Below are 16,712 nucleotides of genomic sequence, written 5' to 3'. Positions count from 1 at the left end.
AACAAGAAAAATTTTTAAGGTTATGTTGTTCAATGATAACACGAGAAGCATGCCTCTAAATAGTAATGAGAGTAAACTTCTGGACACTTTATAGCCTATTCCTAAATCATTTAAGTACATATACGTGACAAAGCAAGAAAAGTTTAAGGTTATGTTGTTCAATGATAACACGAGAAGCATGCCTCTAAATAGTAATGAGAGTAAACTTCTGGACACTTTATAGCCTATTCCGAAATCATTTAAGTACATATACGTGTCAAAGCAAAGAAAATTTTTAAGATATGTTGTGCAATGATGCAATGACGACCTTACGTTTAAATAGTAATGAAGTTTTAGAAACTAATCATTGCAAACTTCTTGAAGCCCTTGAGCAACGTAACAAATTCACAAAACGGAATATTTGACATAAAGCTATAATAAAATTAATTAAAGCTTCATATATTGAATCATTTAATTGCAACCGTGCCAATGTTACCAAAACTAATTTGTTATGTAATAGTCATAATGGTATGATCCCAGCGGAAGAAAAAATGATCATTGAGTAACAATGCCGGATCATTATATAACAGATGTTTTATTACGAGACCCGATGATTAATTCAGTACATGACATGATAATGATGGATATGAGGAAGGGAAATTGCTTATAGTACGTGTAGAGCGCTCATTTTCTCAAGGAGTGGACAAAAAAATCTCTTCAAGGTCAACTTGAAAAACATTGTTTATAGAAGGTGGCACTTGCCTGTTATCACATAACCGCTCCACATGTTTGTAAATACCTTAAATACCATACATAACTTATACAACACGTTCTTAGCAGGTAATAAACCAGATTAAAATTTCCCTCATCATATACGACTTTACAGAATGGTCTATTAATTGTCGTACATTATTTATAATACTTTAAAGATATGCTCAATTTTTACTGGAGTTAATTTCAATTTATAAAATCAATAATCTTACGACATTGGCTTTCGAATAATGACAGTGTGACAAATAATGAACATTATAACTACATTAGACTACAACAGAAACTGTTTTCAGATAATAAACTCGATTGATTAATGCTCAGTGCAAACAATTTTCGTATTATGTGCCTACAAGTAATAAATAAATGCCTACAAGTTCACCATATAATAAATACAGTATATGATAAATAAATATTTTTTATTTTTATAAGTTATTAATAATTAATTGTACGGTTATTGGTTTACTAATTATTTATAATATTTAAAGGTGTGATAAATCTGTATATTAATTAATTCTTCACGAAATTTGCAAGGATGCCTTATTCTTAGGGTTGTTAAATTTGTATAAACAGTAGCTTTGATAGATTGCGTCTTTTAAATTAGCAAGTTATAAGAATACAAAAAATCGTATTTTCGCATAAAAAATTATATGATATTTTCAGTAAGTAGTCAACACACATAATGCAGGTTTTTTTGTTAGTTTGTTGGTAAGATTTTTATTTCTGTCAGAGAGCTCCTTCGATACTTTGGTGTATGGGTTTATTTTAAATTCAAGTATACATTTTATAATTGTATGTAGATTTGAAGCTAAGAAGAGCATTCATGGATATAACTAAATCAACAGGAAACAATTGATGCATAAACACTAAAGAACAATAGATAAAGAATACAGAAAAACTAAATTATATGTTAAATAGCATTGTGGAGTGTAGAGGAATGCAGCAAATCGTGATATATAATGATTTTTTGTTCTGCCACATAAAGTTTGTACATAACCTTTTTTTAAAGTTTAAAAGCTTATTAAATTAAAATGTTCCATCATTTTGTTCCTTAGTTAATACACGATTAAAATGTATTGTTCTCTTCGATATTCGCTCAGCGACACTGTTGTCAAATCATAGTTGTCATGGGACCTATATTTTAAAATATGCAGCTATAACTTAACAACAAACAGGTATACCTACATACAAATGATGGTAAAACCCTCTTCCCATTACAAAATAAACCTGTTTAGATTACATTTATTTTAAGAACTTGTTGATCAACTTATCAATGGATTGTAGATTCCATTGTAAACCACGTAATTAATTAGAGCTCTTGAATATTTTCCGCAGTTGCGTAATTTAATGTTTACATAAATCCATTGGAAACAATCCAGACCACAACCGCTTGGAATGCAGTTTTCCCACTCCCTCTTTCGTGATTGAAAATTGAAAAACCCTGTTTAATTGAAAATCAATTTTAATGAAATTAAAATTTTAATTTTGGAAATCTGTCACATAAATAACGAAAAAGTTGTTTAAACTGTAATCCAAAAAGACGCTTTAAGATGTTTTTGTTTAAATGAACTCCTCTTTTTAGTTATTTATTGATATGTTCTCTCATTTATTCAGATAGTGTTATGTACTTACTCCAGAGAATACAAATTAGTTGACAAGAGGCTCTTTTACATTTTTGAAGGTCCTAAACTACTTTCTTTGTAAAAGCATATTAATAAACATTGCAAAGCACAACTGGCACAATAAACTATCAACGTGGACAGTTCACATAATTTATTTTCATGGCTTAAAATCAATCGGACTCTCTGTGTAATAACTTCAAACTTAATTAAAATTAATTAATGTAACTATGATTTTATTGAGACAGAATAAAAGGTCGAAATGAATGTGATTGTTTGTAAGATGGATATAGAGGTTGGTATATTAGTCAAAAAAATAGAGGAAAACATGTAGATGGAAGAGAAAATATGAATGTATTGCAGTGCTTTGACTAGGAAGGCATGGGTGGTGGGAGGGAGAGAGGAATGGATCTGATTGAAAAACACGCACACATCAGGTGTGTATGAAGTAAATATGAATAAATTTGTACACACTAGATAGGCCAAATTCAAATTAAAACATTTAACTGATGTATCTCAACAAGTTAAGTCCCTGTTATAAGATATTTTTAATTTTGTGGTCAGGGGTTCCATTATCCCCCCCCCCATAGACAGGCCACTGCAGTAATGTATAAACCATAAATAGCTCGATAAAATAATCTTAATAATTGTGTGCTTTAAATTATTTCAGCCTACAATGTCAGATCTTTCATTGATCTACCTACACAATTATTAAGTCTACATATGTATGGATTTTGTTGGATATACATAATCCATCCATAGATATCGATAATGGTGCAAAAATCGTTTATACCTTGGATTGAGTGCTCTGTATTTGCACGCAGCACTACCGTTGATCCGGATTATATTTCTGTAAATTAATGGCATAATTTAGCATGATTAAGGTAATCCCTGTTACTTTTCTGTTACGTAACAGAACGTTAGCTGTTTACGACTAAAGCTCACTGTCTAATGTGTTTTGTCCAGCACGATGTCCGCAAGTCTGAACACTGTAGCCGGAACCCTCTACGAAGACTTCGTCGCCCCCTTCTACAAGAAATCGCCCAAGAGCGACGCTACCGCCTCTTTAGTCATGAAGGCCATCGTTCTGGTCGTTGGCACCTGCTGCGTGCTGCTCATCTTCATCGTTGAAAAGTTAGGAGGCATCATGCAGGTGTGTTACGTAGTGAGATAATCATTAGAAATTGAAATTGAATTCTCAATCCAATTTGACCAATCCACCTTTTTTGTGAGTCAAACTATAAACATTCACCGGTCAGGTTATAATTTGTAAGCACATCCAGAAATATACTTAAAATAGACTACCTTATAATCGTTGGCTTAACAACTTTAATTTGTACAGATGGCGATCAGTGTGACTAGTATCACCCACGGCGCCATGATCTACATCTTCTCGGTCGGAATCTTCTTCCCATGGGTGAATTCAAAGGTGAGCCAAAATTTCTCAGTAAGCCATTTCAAAACATAGTCTTACAAATCATAAAATAAACTTAATCACTCATAAAGTTTACAACCGATATATGTTACAAAATAAATTAATTATTATTGGTGGTTCTGTTCTTTATTTTTTCTAAATAACTCTTTCTCTTAAAGTAAAAGAATTTCCAATCATTCTTAAACAACATAAACACTTCTTATAGAGCAAAGTCAATTTCAGAAACAAAAAGAAATAACAAAAATAATTTCACTATATTTTTAGTAAAGACGTTACACTTCTTACTTTTAACATCGAAGAAGTAATAAAAGAAAGAGTATAACAGCCTTAGACATAGAAGCGAAAAGTTTTATATTTATATTCTGATATACAATAAAATATGCATTTAATGTTAACAGGGTGCACTGTGGGGAGCAGTGGCTAGTCTGGTGTCTATGACCTGGGTCGTGGCAGGATCCCAATACTACATGGTGGCTGGACAGCTACAATTTCCCAGCAAGATCCTTAGTGTTGACCAATGTTTAGTTGGCAGCAATGTCTTGAAGTAAGTATCAACAAATTACCAAGCCTCTAAAGTAAGAACATTTTGATTCTATAAAATTGAAATCCCTGTTCTAATAATGTTTTATACGATTTTTCAAAATCTTTAGAAAAGTGAAATAGGTCTGTAATTGTCAATCAGTGTGGTTGCTCCATCTCAAAATCTCCTTTGTACTTGTTGCAGTACCACAGTTGCGTCCTCTTACGCTGGCATCGGTTCTCCAGTGATAGCTGAAGGTGTACCTCCGCTTTACCAACTGTCCTATATGTACTTCTCCGGCCTGGGAGCTCTAGTGGGGTTGTTGGTAGGCCTGACTGTCACCTGTCTCACTCAATCTCAGCCTCTGGAATTGCTCGATCCACGCCTCATCACACCCTGCATGAGACGCTTCCTACCTGCCCCTGCTCCAGCTCCAGAGGAGCTGAAGCTGATCCAGGAAAAGAACTCTGTGAAGATTGTGATTAACGGTGTTTAGTTCAGTAGAAACATGTTGCAAGAGAACTCCAGGACAGATCCTTGATGAAGGTTTACTAGTCAAAACAATATTGGACTCACTAGGAAATGTCAACAGGATTCATCCAGTCAAACGTTCTTTGAATCCCAAGACAAACTCCTGCAAAGACTCTTTTCCAAATCTACGTCTTCAAAAGCCTTTAAATCCAAGACAATTTTATAAACAAATCACAATTTTAAGAGTATCGTTAAATTTTAATTCTTTATCATTTATTGAAGGACCACGACAAAACCTGAGAGAGTTTTAAAGACTGGATTTTATATTAGAAATAATATTATTAGAATTGATTATCAAGTCTGACAAAGATCGTTGGTGCTATTGTTGTAGTGCTATTGTTGACTAGAGTACATCGAAGTAGGTAGCTACATTATTGTGCGACTACATTATAATAATTTAGTGAATATATTCCAAGTTATTCTCTGTTTGGCCATTCAAAGGCTGGAGATGAACTAATCAAGAGCTGTGATCTTATTTAATATTTTAATATAACAACATGTAAATATTTGTATTTTTACTAATAAAACTAGGTTAACAACTTTGAAAAGTTGCTAGAAATAAGACATGAATTGTTGACTATTTTTAATAAAATATAGAAAATAAATGTTTTTATAGATATTTAAAGTGAAATTAATTTAAACCAACCTTTCCCTAAGATTTGTTCAGCTTTGGATTGAAACTGTGTTACTCCAATCAGAATGTTTATCAGAGACGATTAGTATTCTTACAACCCTTTAATAACACTAATATAGACCCAAAATATAGTAGCGTTGGGTTGAAAATATTTTTCAGAAGTAACGAGAACAACTACTTTACTCAGTGTAAATTAAAAGCGCTACTTTGCAACTAAACAATTGGATGAGTTTATATTTTTACTGTTGTTTTTTTCCGAGAATCGTCTGTTTGTTAATACAAATAAAATCATTGATTGATTATTGATAACTATAAATCAAAAGTAATGTCTTAAACGTATCCCCTTAAACATTTTATGATACCTTTGATTGTACCAAGTATTTTTAGTGAAACTGCTTAGATTTTTTAAAGAAACAATAATACCAAGTTACCTCCTTACTTAGTCTTGGAATTATTTCACACAAAATATCTCTTTTAAAACATACTTCTTGTACGCACCTAAGTGTTCTTTCTTTTTTCAGAGATTAGTATTGTTTATTTAATAAAATATATATAACTTAATTGTATTATACTTAAAACTCAAATTAAAACAACCATAAATACTTAAACCACAAAATCTGATCTGTGCTTACGACCTCATATATTTATTACGCAAAAAACATCCCGCAAGACTGCAACTAAAATTAGGGAAACAATTATTTCAAGGTTGGATTTTTATTGGAAAACTATTATACTAAACAATCTTGGTATAAGAAGCAATTAAGTCAACACTTAAAAAAGTAACACTAATTCAATATCAATAACGATTTTTTAAGAAGTAAAAAATAGTTAAAACCATACAGGACATTGACAAGGCAAGATTTGCAGATATGTTTTAGCAATTTATCTAAAAATAAATAAATAATAATTATATTTGAAATAACAATCAGATAATAATTTTAAGTAAATAATAAGATATAAATAAGTCTTTTTGGCGAGAGGATTGTATGCAATTAACAAAATACTAATTCCCTAATTGTTTGGCAAACTTTTAGCGCCTTCAATCTAAGGAAGCGTTTTGCATGAAATAACAGTTAGTATTTACCGCGCTGAAGGCGCGTCGAAATATAAATGTGGAGACTAGCATTATTAATTACTAAATTTACCTATGAGAAACAAGTTTTATAAATTTATTTACGTGTTATAAATCATACAAGTTTTAAAATAATTAGTACAGTTTGTTATTATTTTTGTAAATTGTTCCACAGAATGTACAGTTTTGTTCGACTAGAATTGCCAGATAACGTTCATCGTACATTTTAAAGCACTCACATAGTCAAATACATTTTTTGTATTGTAAAAATTATTTATTTATATTTTATAGAATATTTTGGTATATTAAAATATAGTTTATTAATTATTTGTACAAAATGCAAATATGTCAAATATTGCAAAAAATAATCACAGACTTTTTTATTAAAAATTTTACAACTATTTATAATAAAATATACCTTTACGTATAGTACTCTAGTCTGTTTGAAGCTGCGTGTGTACTACAACTTAGTAAAAGCACTTAAAAGTGGTTGAAGTGGATCAAAACATTATACTTACAATACGTTATATTAGGTGAATTCCGTTGCTGTCTCAAAAAGTAATTTGTTTCTATGCTTAATTAATTAAATAGTCATGCCAACCCAGAAAAACAGTCTTTAAAGCTGATTGAACAAGATAAGATAACGTTTCTTTTTTCCAAATTGTGTCTTATCTATTTACAGTTGTAGCGGCTAGCATTATCTCCTCCTGTTATCAGTGGGGCTAAAGCAGCCCCCGTATCTCTATGCGACAAATGAAAACTATCTCTGGAGATAATACCAATATCTATCACCACAGAGAACAAACGTATCCTTTTTATGTGATGTCAGTCTGATTATGAACTATAACTACGCATAACTTTCTAGAAAAGTTCGGGTTTTGGGGGCTAACAATGGAATTTAACATAATAATTATATTTTGCTGGTCATTTAAGTTGAGTATGATAAAACATTTTACCTCTTCCACTTTTTTGTGATATGGTATGTCTCAAAACTGTGATATGGTAGCGTATGATTTACGCCATGAACATTATCTTTTACAGGTTTTAATTTTTGTTTGCGCAAGAAATGTTCCAAATCTGATAGGTCTAGGCACATCCTCCAGCTATTCGATAATTCATTTTATTCTTTTAATAATACTGCATAATACTCTGCAATTTGTTTCGTATTAATACATTTTTGGGTTATTTAATAGCCGTATCATTTCTAAGAAGCACACTTTTAAAATGAATATATCAACAAAATGTTGATGATCAATAAAAGATGAACACGATATGACTAACACTAATTTAGTATAAATTTTAACAGGTTTCATATATCTGGTCAGTCACAATAACCTATCACAGACAACTCAGGAAGAGATTCAGCTGAGAAAGAGATCACATTGCAGATTTCCAGTGAAGTTTTACTCACTCACGATCAAAAATGCCACAAAAATGATGATACCTTAAAAACATGCTTAATTATAAGTATAATTATACCGTTTTCTCATCTCACATCAATAATTCATACTTTCCTACTTTCTGTGCGAATAAAACCAGCAAAATTATGTAAGAACTTGAATATTTAGGTCACCGACAGGGGATGACAGTTTAGAAATATATAGATGTAGTTACTGTCAAGAGATTAATGTGTCTAGTGAACTATAAGGTTTTCCCCAGTACACATTATACTTCAAAATTTATACTTATTGTAAACAGCCGCAAGAGGAGGTTCGAGTATTTAATTTTATTGTGACACTAATGAGAATCTGAGAATAATCGCAGGGTTTCACAGAGACTCACCGATGCCAATTGATAAATTAAGGATATTCAATTTTGCCAAGCTATAGCACACATTATTTACCATTACATAATGGATTTTGCCAATTCTTTTTCCATTATTGGAGAGTTCTTGAGCGTGTAGGCTGAGGCTTGGTTCCCACGCAATCACACTTTTACTTTTCAAATATTGCTTGGGAGAATGTGTTACGTTATTAGCTAAATAAATTATTCAACCGATTAGCAATTAATTTTAATTGTATACACTGTTTTAATCAAATTTCATAATACAGTATTATGGACAAATAACGTACCGTTATGTGATGTAAGATGGCTTAAATAGACAAGAAGTTACATATACAATATTCATCATACCATTTCTTGTATGTTTATTGAATATATATATATATATATATATATATATATATAAGATTTCAATAAAATATATTTATTATTAATTTAAGCTATTCAAATTAATGTATTTCTTTCCGTGTGTTTATAAGAAAACAAAAAGCATTTTGTTTAAATAATTTGAGTACGATGTTATAAACGCTTACAAATATGTACTGTAATAAGAAAAATAATAGTTGTTTATTCCTTGGCTTACAGTTATACAATTTTTAAGTAATGAGTTTATAAAATAGAGCACAAACCTGTAAAGGATTAATTTTTCATCCGTTTTTAAAAGAGGTTTCAACAAGATACTGGTATGGTTCTTACCAATGTGAGTCACTTAAGGGATACAAAAGTGTAAATAATCCAACCAAAATCCTGTTTACACTGACAGCATTACTGGATATTCGTAAAATGTGGGATGTTTATTAAATCAGATATACTGTTATATTGTGTTAACAGTATAGGAGGAGACGATGCTATGCATTGCACAAATCAACGATTATTTTTAATAAATAAAGCTGAACATGTATGTCAAAAAATATTTATTTAAATAAAATAATAAAAATAACAATACACAAATCAATAAAACCCACATTGACAGAAACACACAAAATGTTGTAGTAACTTTGCCATACCAAATCTAAATAGGTATGCGTAATTTTTATAAATATTACAAGATTTCATAATACTGATAGGCTATACATAATTACAGATTTAAAAAGAAGACTATGACTTGAATTTGCTGAGTGTGTAAGCTGTGGCTTTTGTATTAATATCGGATTCTGGCTGTTGGATTGGGGAATGCTCGCATACACAGAAGCTAATATTGGTCTAACAGTTACCCGTGCTTGTATATGTATGGGTAAGCACGTATTCCATATATAAATTTGGAATAATTTTTACATAAATATAAAATACCATTATTCTAAAACAAAATTTTAAGAAATTAATAAAATCTCTAACTTACAGACTTAACAGATTTTTATTTTTTCTAAATACATACACTTGATACAAATTTTAAATAGTACACCTAATTATACTTAAATTAAGCATAAACAGACTAAAAGTTTGACAAAAAGTGTTATTATACAATTGGTAAAGTCCTCAATAGTTATATATAACGTCATTTAAATTTAAATCTATCCTAGAGTCTGTCGGAAAACAAAATTTGGATAAATAATGTACACAAATCAAAAAAGTAAAAATATTATAATGTGTGTGTGTGTGTGTGTGTGTGTGTGTGTGTGTGTGTGTGTGTGTGTGTGTGTGTGTGTGTGTGTGTGTGTGTGTGTGTGTGTGTGTGTGTGTGTGTTCTAGTTTAATACGACCATAGGTAACTATTAGTAATTTATTTTAAGGAAACATGCATACAGAGCAGTTAACGAAATTATGTTTAGTTACTTTTCTGTAGCATACTTTTATTTAAGTGCACAACATTTCAATGGTTGGAGTAATTTACTGTCATTTGGATGGGAACTCTCTCTAATAAAATACAAGAACACCACATCAGAGCTTCAGCTGTTTTGAGAATATGTCTGTAGCCCCGAACCCCATACAAAAATTAATTAATTATCAAGCTATTCTTTACTAACCCGAAGGAGTATTCCACCTCTCCGAACTCACACCCCCGTCGGTACAACCCACCTCATCCAAATTAGTTACCTTCCGGATCCGTCCCTGAGTATATTTAATTATATGTAAATTCAGAATTCCCATTGTTTTGCTTGGTTGCCCAACATAAATATTCCAAAAAGCTTAAAAAATCGGGATTTTGAACATTACAGTACTTTCTGCCACCTTTGATGTAGAAAGAGCGACATAACAATTGCATGCGTAATCTCAAAACGTATGATTTGTAATTGAATGAGGAAATTATTGGCTGGAGTAACTAAATGGCAAAATTATCAGTTTATCAAAGGGATAATAGACTGATGCTCACATATGGCTAAAAGGGCACTGCCCCAGGCCGTTATTAACAGGCAAATAAAATACTGAAAACAGATGTGGGGCAGGGGCCGTGGCCGTGGCCTATTAAAGAACCATAATCTTGTCATCCAAGCTGTTGCTTTTCGTTATTGCCGCTTTATTCTGTAGAAATGACCAGCCATCAATGCAGCTTAGTAAAACAGACTTTTTAAGTTGAGAAGATTTTGTTTTATTGTGATGCTGCTTCAACGGTGATATGGGCACAAAAGCATGAAAAAATTTTGAAGTTAAGTAGCATGAGGTTCACCATCACTGAAGGGACTGGGTACTGCAGAGACAACATCAATAACAGTATTAGAGATTTCGATTAAAACAAAATACAATAATCGATTATTGTTATACAATAATCTGTCGCCGTGTTGAACTACGCCAGGGCAAGATACTACCTTATCTTGACGAAAAATAGCAATTAACTCTTTGAAAGCCTTTTATATAGTGTGTTAACAATAGCTATGTTTAAATTTATTAATATTACTAAATAATTTAAAAAATTAACGCACTCATAACACTTTTCAAAATGGAAGGATACCAAAACAGTTAAAAATATAAAATGATAGTTTTTTTAGAGCATATTGTTTGTTAGCTCGACAAACTCAAAACCGACCGTCAGAAACGTACCGGTAAGAGTCTTGAAAACGACAACAGAGTAAGTTTAAGTAATTTATTGTTAGAAATAGAATATAATAATAGTATTTACTAAAAGGCTACATAAATAATATAAACAATAGTTTAATTGTCTTTACTTAGTATGGTTTCCCAATGAAAAATGGCACTTGTTATAAGAAAACCTAGAGATTAGGTATTACCTTTAATATTAACATTAAAATTAAAGTTAAGTAATAATAATACTTTTGAGTGGTAATATGAATATTATTATTAGTTCCAAAGCATAGTGGTGTTGTATAAGTACTAAAATCTTACAATGCGTGATAGACGTTGATGCGTTACTTCAATTTTCCAGGAACAGCCTTGTTTATTTTCGATAGGTTCCCTGCATCCCTTGCATTATCCAGATTCTTTTCTTATCTTCGGTAGCAACGTTACAACTGTTACAAACGTTCAAATCTTCATCCATGTGAACATGGTATTTTACAACAAATTAATGCAGAATGTGTTTACGACGTTGCTTTGTGTACTTCGACGTACAACGTAGTTCGAGGGGCCCATTCAATAAAGTTAGCTTTTCCAACTTAAAAAAAAGAGAAACAAAGACAATATTGTGTATGTTGTTCTCAAAGTTTAGAAAACAGCAATCACATATTTTGTTAGTATTAAACCGTTACAAAATTTATGTGTGTGTATTGTAAGCTAAGAATAATAATTAGCTATAATTAGTGTTAACGTTTTAAAAATTAATGGAAACATTTTAAATTTAGGTTCTTTTCCGTTAATTCACTACCACGCGATTCTTGCCCGCTGCGCAGCGCTTTGCGCTGCTTGCTCTTTAAAAAAAAAAATTAACTCGAGCTTGCAAAGTCCAAGCCCAGATCAACTCACAAAACTCAGACAGAACTAACGCAGGTTTCATTACAGGCAAAAGATAAGCGGCGCGCGTTTATCACTGATAAGATAAGACGAGTTGGTTCTTTTCCGTTAAATCACTTCATTCCAGGTATTTACTATTATTAACTAACACAATTGGCTAAAGAAAACCAAAATTTAATCTAATTTAAGTACAAACATCATTGGTAGTGAATTAACGGAATTCCAGACCTTAAAACTAATGGTAGTGAATTTACTTATATAATTAAAAAATATCAAAGAGACGAATACAAAATGATGCAATGCTCTTTATTTTGTGTTCACTTGGTTTACTCTGTCTGGTATCTTCAATCCCTCTCAATATATCTACTTCACGACAAAGACGTACCCAGCGAGGGGGTTAAGGGGTCCGGATACCCCCAAATTTTTAATTTTTCTATTAATTTTTTTAGTAAACGAGTATTATTATTTAAATAATTCAGCATTAATGACATGTACTGCTGAAAGATCGTTCTCAACAAAGAAACCGTCCAAGAACTTTTTAAGGAACAAAATGGGGTCTTACTCTCTCTCCATTACAGGAAAATATCAGTTGTCTGGATCCCTCCTAATTTCCTCCTGGCTACGTTCTTGTTTCACAATAAAAAATATATGGCTGAACATTATCATTCTCTAATTGAGAGCACTCCGTTTGAATCGATTCAATGATCAAGCACAAACAGACCAACTCACTAAAAACCAGGTGATCTTTGATTAAATGTGTGTATGGCACAAAGTTGTGAACTGACTTTACAGTGAAGGCAGAAAAGTGAACTAAAATTACAAAAGGAGGAAAAGCGTATTGAATATTATAAGTTCACCATTGATACGGTGGTAGCAGAGCAATCAAGGTCCACTTAAAATTGTTAGCATTGTAACTTAATAAGTCAACAGATACATCAGCAGTGCTGACCAGTTAGGTTTTCTCGTGACTGTCCTTGAGGCTCGTCATCATGACGGAGTTCTGTCTCCTGCTGATAGAACTATTCGTGGCTGCGATCGTGGACTCTTCTAAGGTCTCATAAGGGCAGCAGACCAGATAGTAGTTGAAATACTTCCGGAAAGCCTTGCTGATAAAGTAGAAAGCTATGGGGTTCACGCAAGAGTTGAAGAAAGCCAGGCAGAAACCAATGATGCGGAAGTAATGCCAGAAGTAGTTGTAATCGTTTTGCCAATCTTCGTTGTAATAGACCCACAGCATGAAGATCCGCAAGGGGAAGAAACATATGATGAAGATGATCACGAAAGCCAGGACCATAACTGCGACTTTTTTCCGGGCTTGAATCTGGGTCGACTGACCCTGCCCGTGTTCGCCGGGGATGGAGGCAAACGGGTGGACAAACAATCCAGGTGCCTGGCCCTCAAAGAGTAGAAGATTGCCGATTATGTGATCGGTATGAAGTAGTAAATCCTGAACTGAAAAGTAACCATGAACCTCCCGTGCTCCCTTGGTGGGGAAAAGGGTCGTGCAGACAAAAAGTTGATTCATTCTTTTCTTTGAGGAACTCTACCGCACAGTGGGAGCATACGGTTTGCGACGGGAATCGCGAATGCGGAATGGAAAACCACCCCAAATGGCAGTGGCCGTCCCACGATTGGCTAAAGGGTTTAGTTGGACATGTGCCTGGGACATCGGGATGGGGACGATCGCAAAATTCCGTTCTCACGCTCAGGGCTGTTAGGGTGAACACGGAGACTCGCATGGGAAATGTCCTTCTCGTCGTCTCCGGACATCCTTGCTGATGTAATCGCCCCAAGGCCACGACTCCGAAGGTGTAGCATGATCGAGATGAAGGGGAACACAACTGACGATCAACAAGAAGATCTCCAAGAGCCAGAGGAGAAGATAGTAGGTATTGGGCACATTCCTCCATATTTCCGGTGTCGTAAGAAGGGATGATGGATCAGGGGTTCCGTTTCCCGATAAAACCCAGTATGAAAATAAGTTGTGCGAAGACGGACAGGAATAACATGTACGTCTTCTAGCCTCCTCCACGTAGGGAAACGTACTCTTCGACTGTGACTTGTTGTGGCGTTGACAGTAGAATTTGCGTGACTTGAGCCTCCGTGATATTGTGTTATGTTTCATCTGCAAACAATGTACATAATGTGTTATACTCCTGAATTTTTTTTTTTGCATTTGATTGATTCCTCAAAATATACCATGTGCTGTGTGAAAAGTAGCGAGTAACTAAAGTTTAATCAAATCTTAATCTTTAATTAATTGTTCGATTCCTACACATAGTTGGAGTTTTATAGTTGTGTCAGTTTTGACACTATTAAACAGTGTCCCATTGATTGCCTAAAATAACAAACAAAACAAAAAGAATTTGTTTAGAGATCACTTCTAAGCACGTGCTTAGAGACTCGTGTCAAAACCAGTTGTAGTGCACTCAATTATGCATATGATTTATGAGACAAGTGAGAATACCCTCTTCACCTAGAACACCACAATATTTCTGTAGTCTAGGGTGTCTCAGATGTTCGAAACCATGTAAACAGTTCAGTTTTGAGCTTCATTCTTATTATACGTTTTCCACCACCTTCTTTGGCCGTTCTGGTAAATCTGCTGCCAAAATGTGGGTTTTTGTCTGGTCAACCTTCCCGCAGAGAAACCGTGATATTTAATATGGTCCCACTTTGGAACTCGTTATGATAATGGTCATCCTTCGCTTGGGAAGAGAAAGGATAAATCTCAATCGTCACTAAACTCACTAACTCGTCAATGATCCTTACAAAACGGTTGTGATGTTTTCTGGATTAGTCTTCGAGGAAGCTTTGTTTATGACAATAAGCGGAGTGGCGCTGTGTTCAAAGGCTCTCTGTTATTTACAGGTAGCTGCCAAATATTTGAAGTTCTGTAGTGCAGTGTAAAGCGTGTAAGGTTAGGCTAATATTATAACAAATCACTCAATTTGAAAGAAATGTTATTCCAAAGATCACAAATATCACCTTATTCCCTTACAAGAAATACTTCAGAGAGGTTAACTTAAAACTGTCACTGAACACAAATAACAACAGCAAAATTTGGGAATTGGGTAATGAGTAACAACTTTCTTACAATTAGGCGTTTGTAAGAGTGGAGTAAAAGATTTATAACAACATTTTTACCCCTATCGTGTTTCATTTTTAAGGTCTCTTAATAAAAGATGATAATGGTAACAAATGTATAGGTCACCTTAGTTGATTTAAATCTTACAAACGCGTTTGTAAGTTTGAATTTTTTCATTGTTGAAAAAATGTTATCTATTGTTGAACAGTTGTGATCATAATTTTTGTTTTCTTTGTTGCTTTGGTAGGTTTTGCTCACATTGAAGATAGTGTTTTTTGAGGTGGTGGTTCATCCCATTTGAAGAGAATAAATTTTCAGTATTGGGGGAAATTGGGGCATTACTACTTTAAAATGGCACAAAAGAGACGTAATGTGATGTTATTAGGTTGGAGGAAGCGAGCTGTTGGGCACATCAGGTATAACTTTTTTGTACGAATCTGTATAAAAAGTGATTATCTTAAAAAATACAAATACAGAGTAAATTTCACCGTTTTAGTACATTTTTGGTCAGTAGTAATTAGCCTACTTTCGCCCGATGTACTTTTTTATGGACTTCTTTATTGTATTGAAACAATTCTTCTATTATGGTCTACAGAATTTTTTTTACGTCATTAGATACGTTGGCTGTGGCATTAGCTACAAAGTGTGAGTTATAAAGGAAATCGGAGTAAAACAAAACGGTAAGGAGTGAGTTATTATTTGGTGTGGTGCACTGGTTTGTCTTCGAACTATAATTACCCAACCAAAGTAGTAATCATTCCGCTTAACTAAAGTGGCCAGGGCTATTAAGGAGGGGAGGACACTGGGCCTCTTAATGGCACTCCAAATTAGCTATTGAAATCGGTATTTAATATCTTTTTACATAAAATTATGGCATTCTATTCGTCTTGTTTTGGGAACTTCTAAAACAGTTTTTTATGTACTTTCTTTCTTGTTCTATTTTGTCTGCACACCATTGTTCACCATTTTATATTGTGAGCTGTCTTCTTTTGATAAGGTGTCCAGTTCTCCTTTTTTGGAGATTCAGGACAAAATTTGTCAAATTGTTGAACGTTCAAGTTGAATAGTTGCTTACCGCTCCCGACATTATTTATTTTTGCGACGCAACTGTTTTAACAATCCAGTTATGTTCTTTACATTATTAACTCAATACTGATCACAACTAATGCAATATATATTATTTATTAGTTGTCTTTGAAAAACCGATCCTAATGGGTATAACCTGTTAAAAAATTTTTTACAAAGTTTTATTTGCTGCATGGAATAGAGGTATATAATAATTTTTTTGCTAGGGTTGTTAAATACACATTAATTTTGAAAATTGGTTATACAATTTTAAGAAAGGTTATACAGAAAAAATATCATGTATAGACATTGAGTTATTGTACTTTATAATAGGGATGAAAATGAGTTTACAGTGACGGTTTTTTATTTTAAAATA

General features: G+C 33.0%; 2 protein-coding genes across 3 annotated transcripts in view; one reads left to right on the top strand and one right to left on the bottom strand.

Annotated features, from left to right (window-relative positions):
- LOC124353716 (sodium-coupled monocarboxylate transporter 2-like) overlaps positions 1 to 5,471 on the top strand; it is a 34,534-nt gene extending 29,063 nt beyond the window's left edge. For both annotated transcript variants that reach the window (XM_046803686.1, XM_046803687.1), the window contains exons 11-14: positions 3,333 to 3,519; positions 3,709 to 3,795; positions 4,200 to 4,345; positions 4,526 to 5,471. In XM_046803686.1, the coding sequence (XP_046659642.1) occupies positions 3,333 to 3,519; positions 3,709 to 3,795; positions 4,200 to 4,345; positions 4,526 to 4,817 (712 nt within the window). In that variant the 3' untranslated portion in view covers positions 4,818 to 5,471. The remainder of the gene's footprint in view (positions 1 to 3,332; positions 3,520 to 3,708; positions 3,796 to 4,199; positions 4,346 to 4,525) is intronic.
- Positions 5,472 to 12,717: 7,246 nt separating this feature from the next.
- On the bottom strand, positions 12,718 to 13,708 carry LOC124355569 (neuropeptide CCHamide-1 receptor-like). The gene has a single exon (XM_046806732.1). The coding sequence runs from the start codon at positions 13,706 to 13,708 to the stop codon at positions 13,136 to 13,138; it is 573 nt and encodes a 190-aa protein (XP_046662688.1). The 3' UTR covers positions 12,718 to 13,135.
- Positions 13,709 to 16,712: the final 3,004 nt, after the last annotated feature.

This window comes from Homalodisca vitripennis, chromosome 2 (assembly GCF_021130785.1).
Source record: "Homalodisca vitripennis isolate AUS2020 chromosome 2, UT_GWSS_2.1, whole genome shotgun sequence".
Lineage (NCBI taxonomy): Eukaryota > Metazoa > Arthropoda > Insecta > Hemiptera > Cicadellidae > Homalodisca > Homalodisca vitripennis.
This window is presented reverse-complemented; position numbering and strand designations above follow the sequence as displayed.

Coding starts and splice junctions, on each gene's coding strand:
- LOC124355569 (XM_046806732.1), bottom strand. CDS start 13,708: ATGAATCAACTTTTTGTCTGCACGACCCTTTTCCCCACCAAGGGAGCA.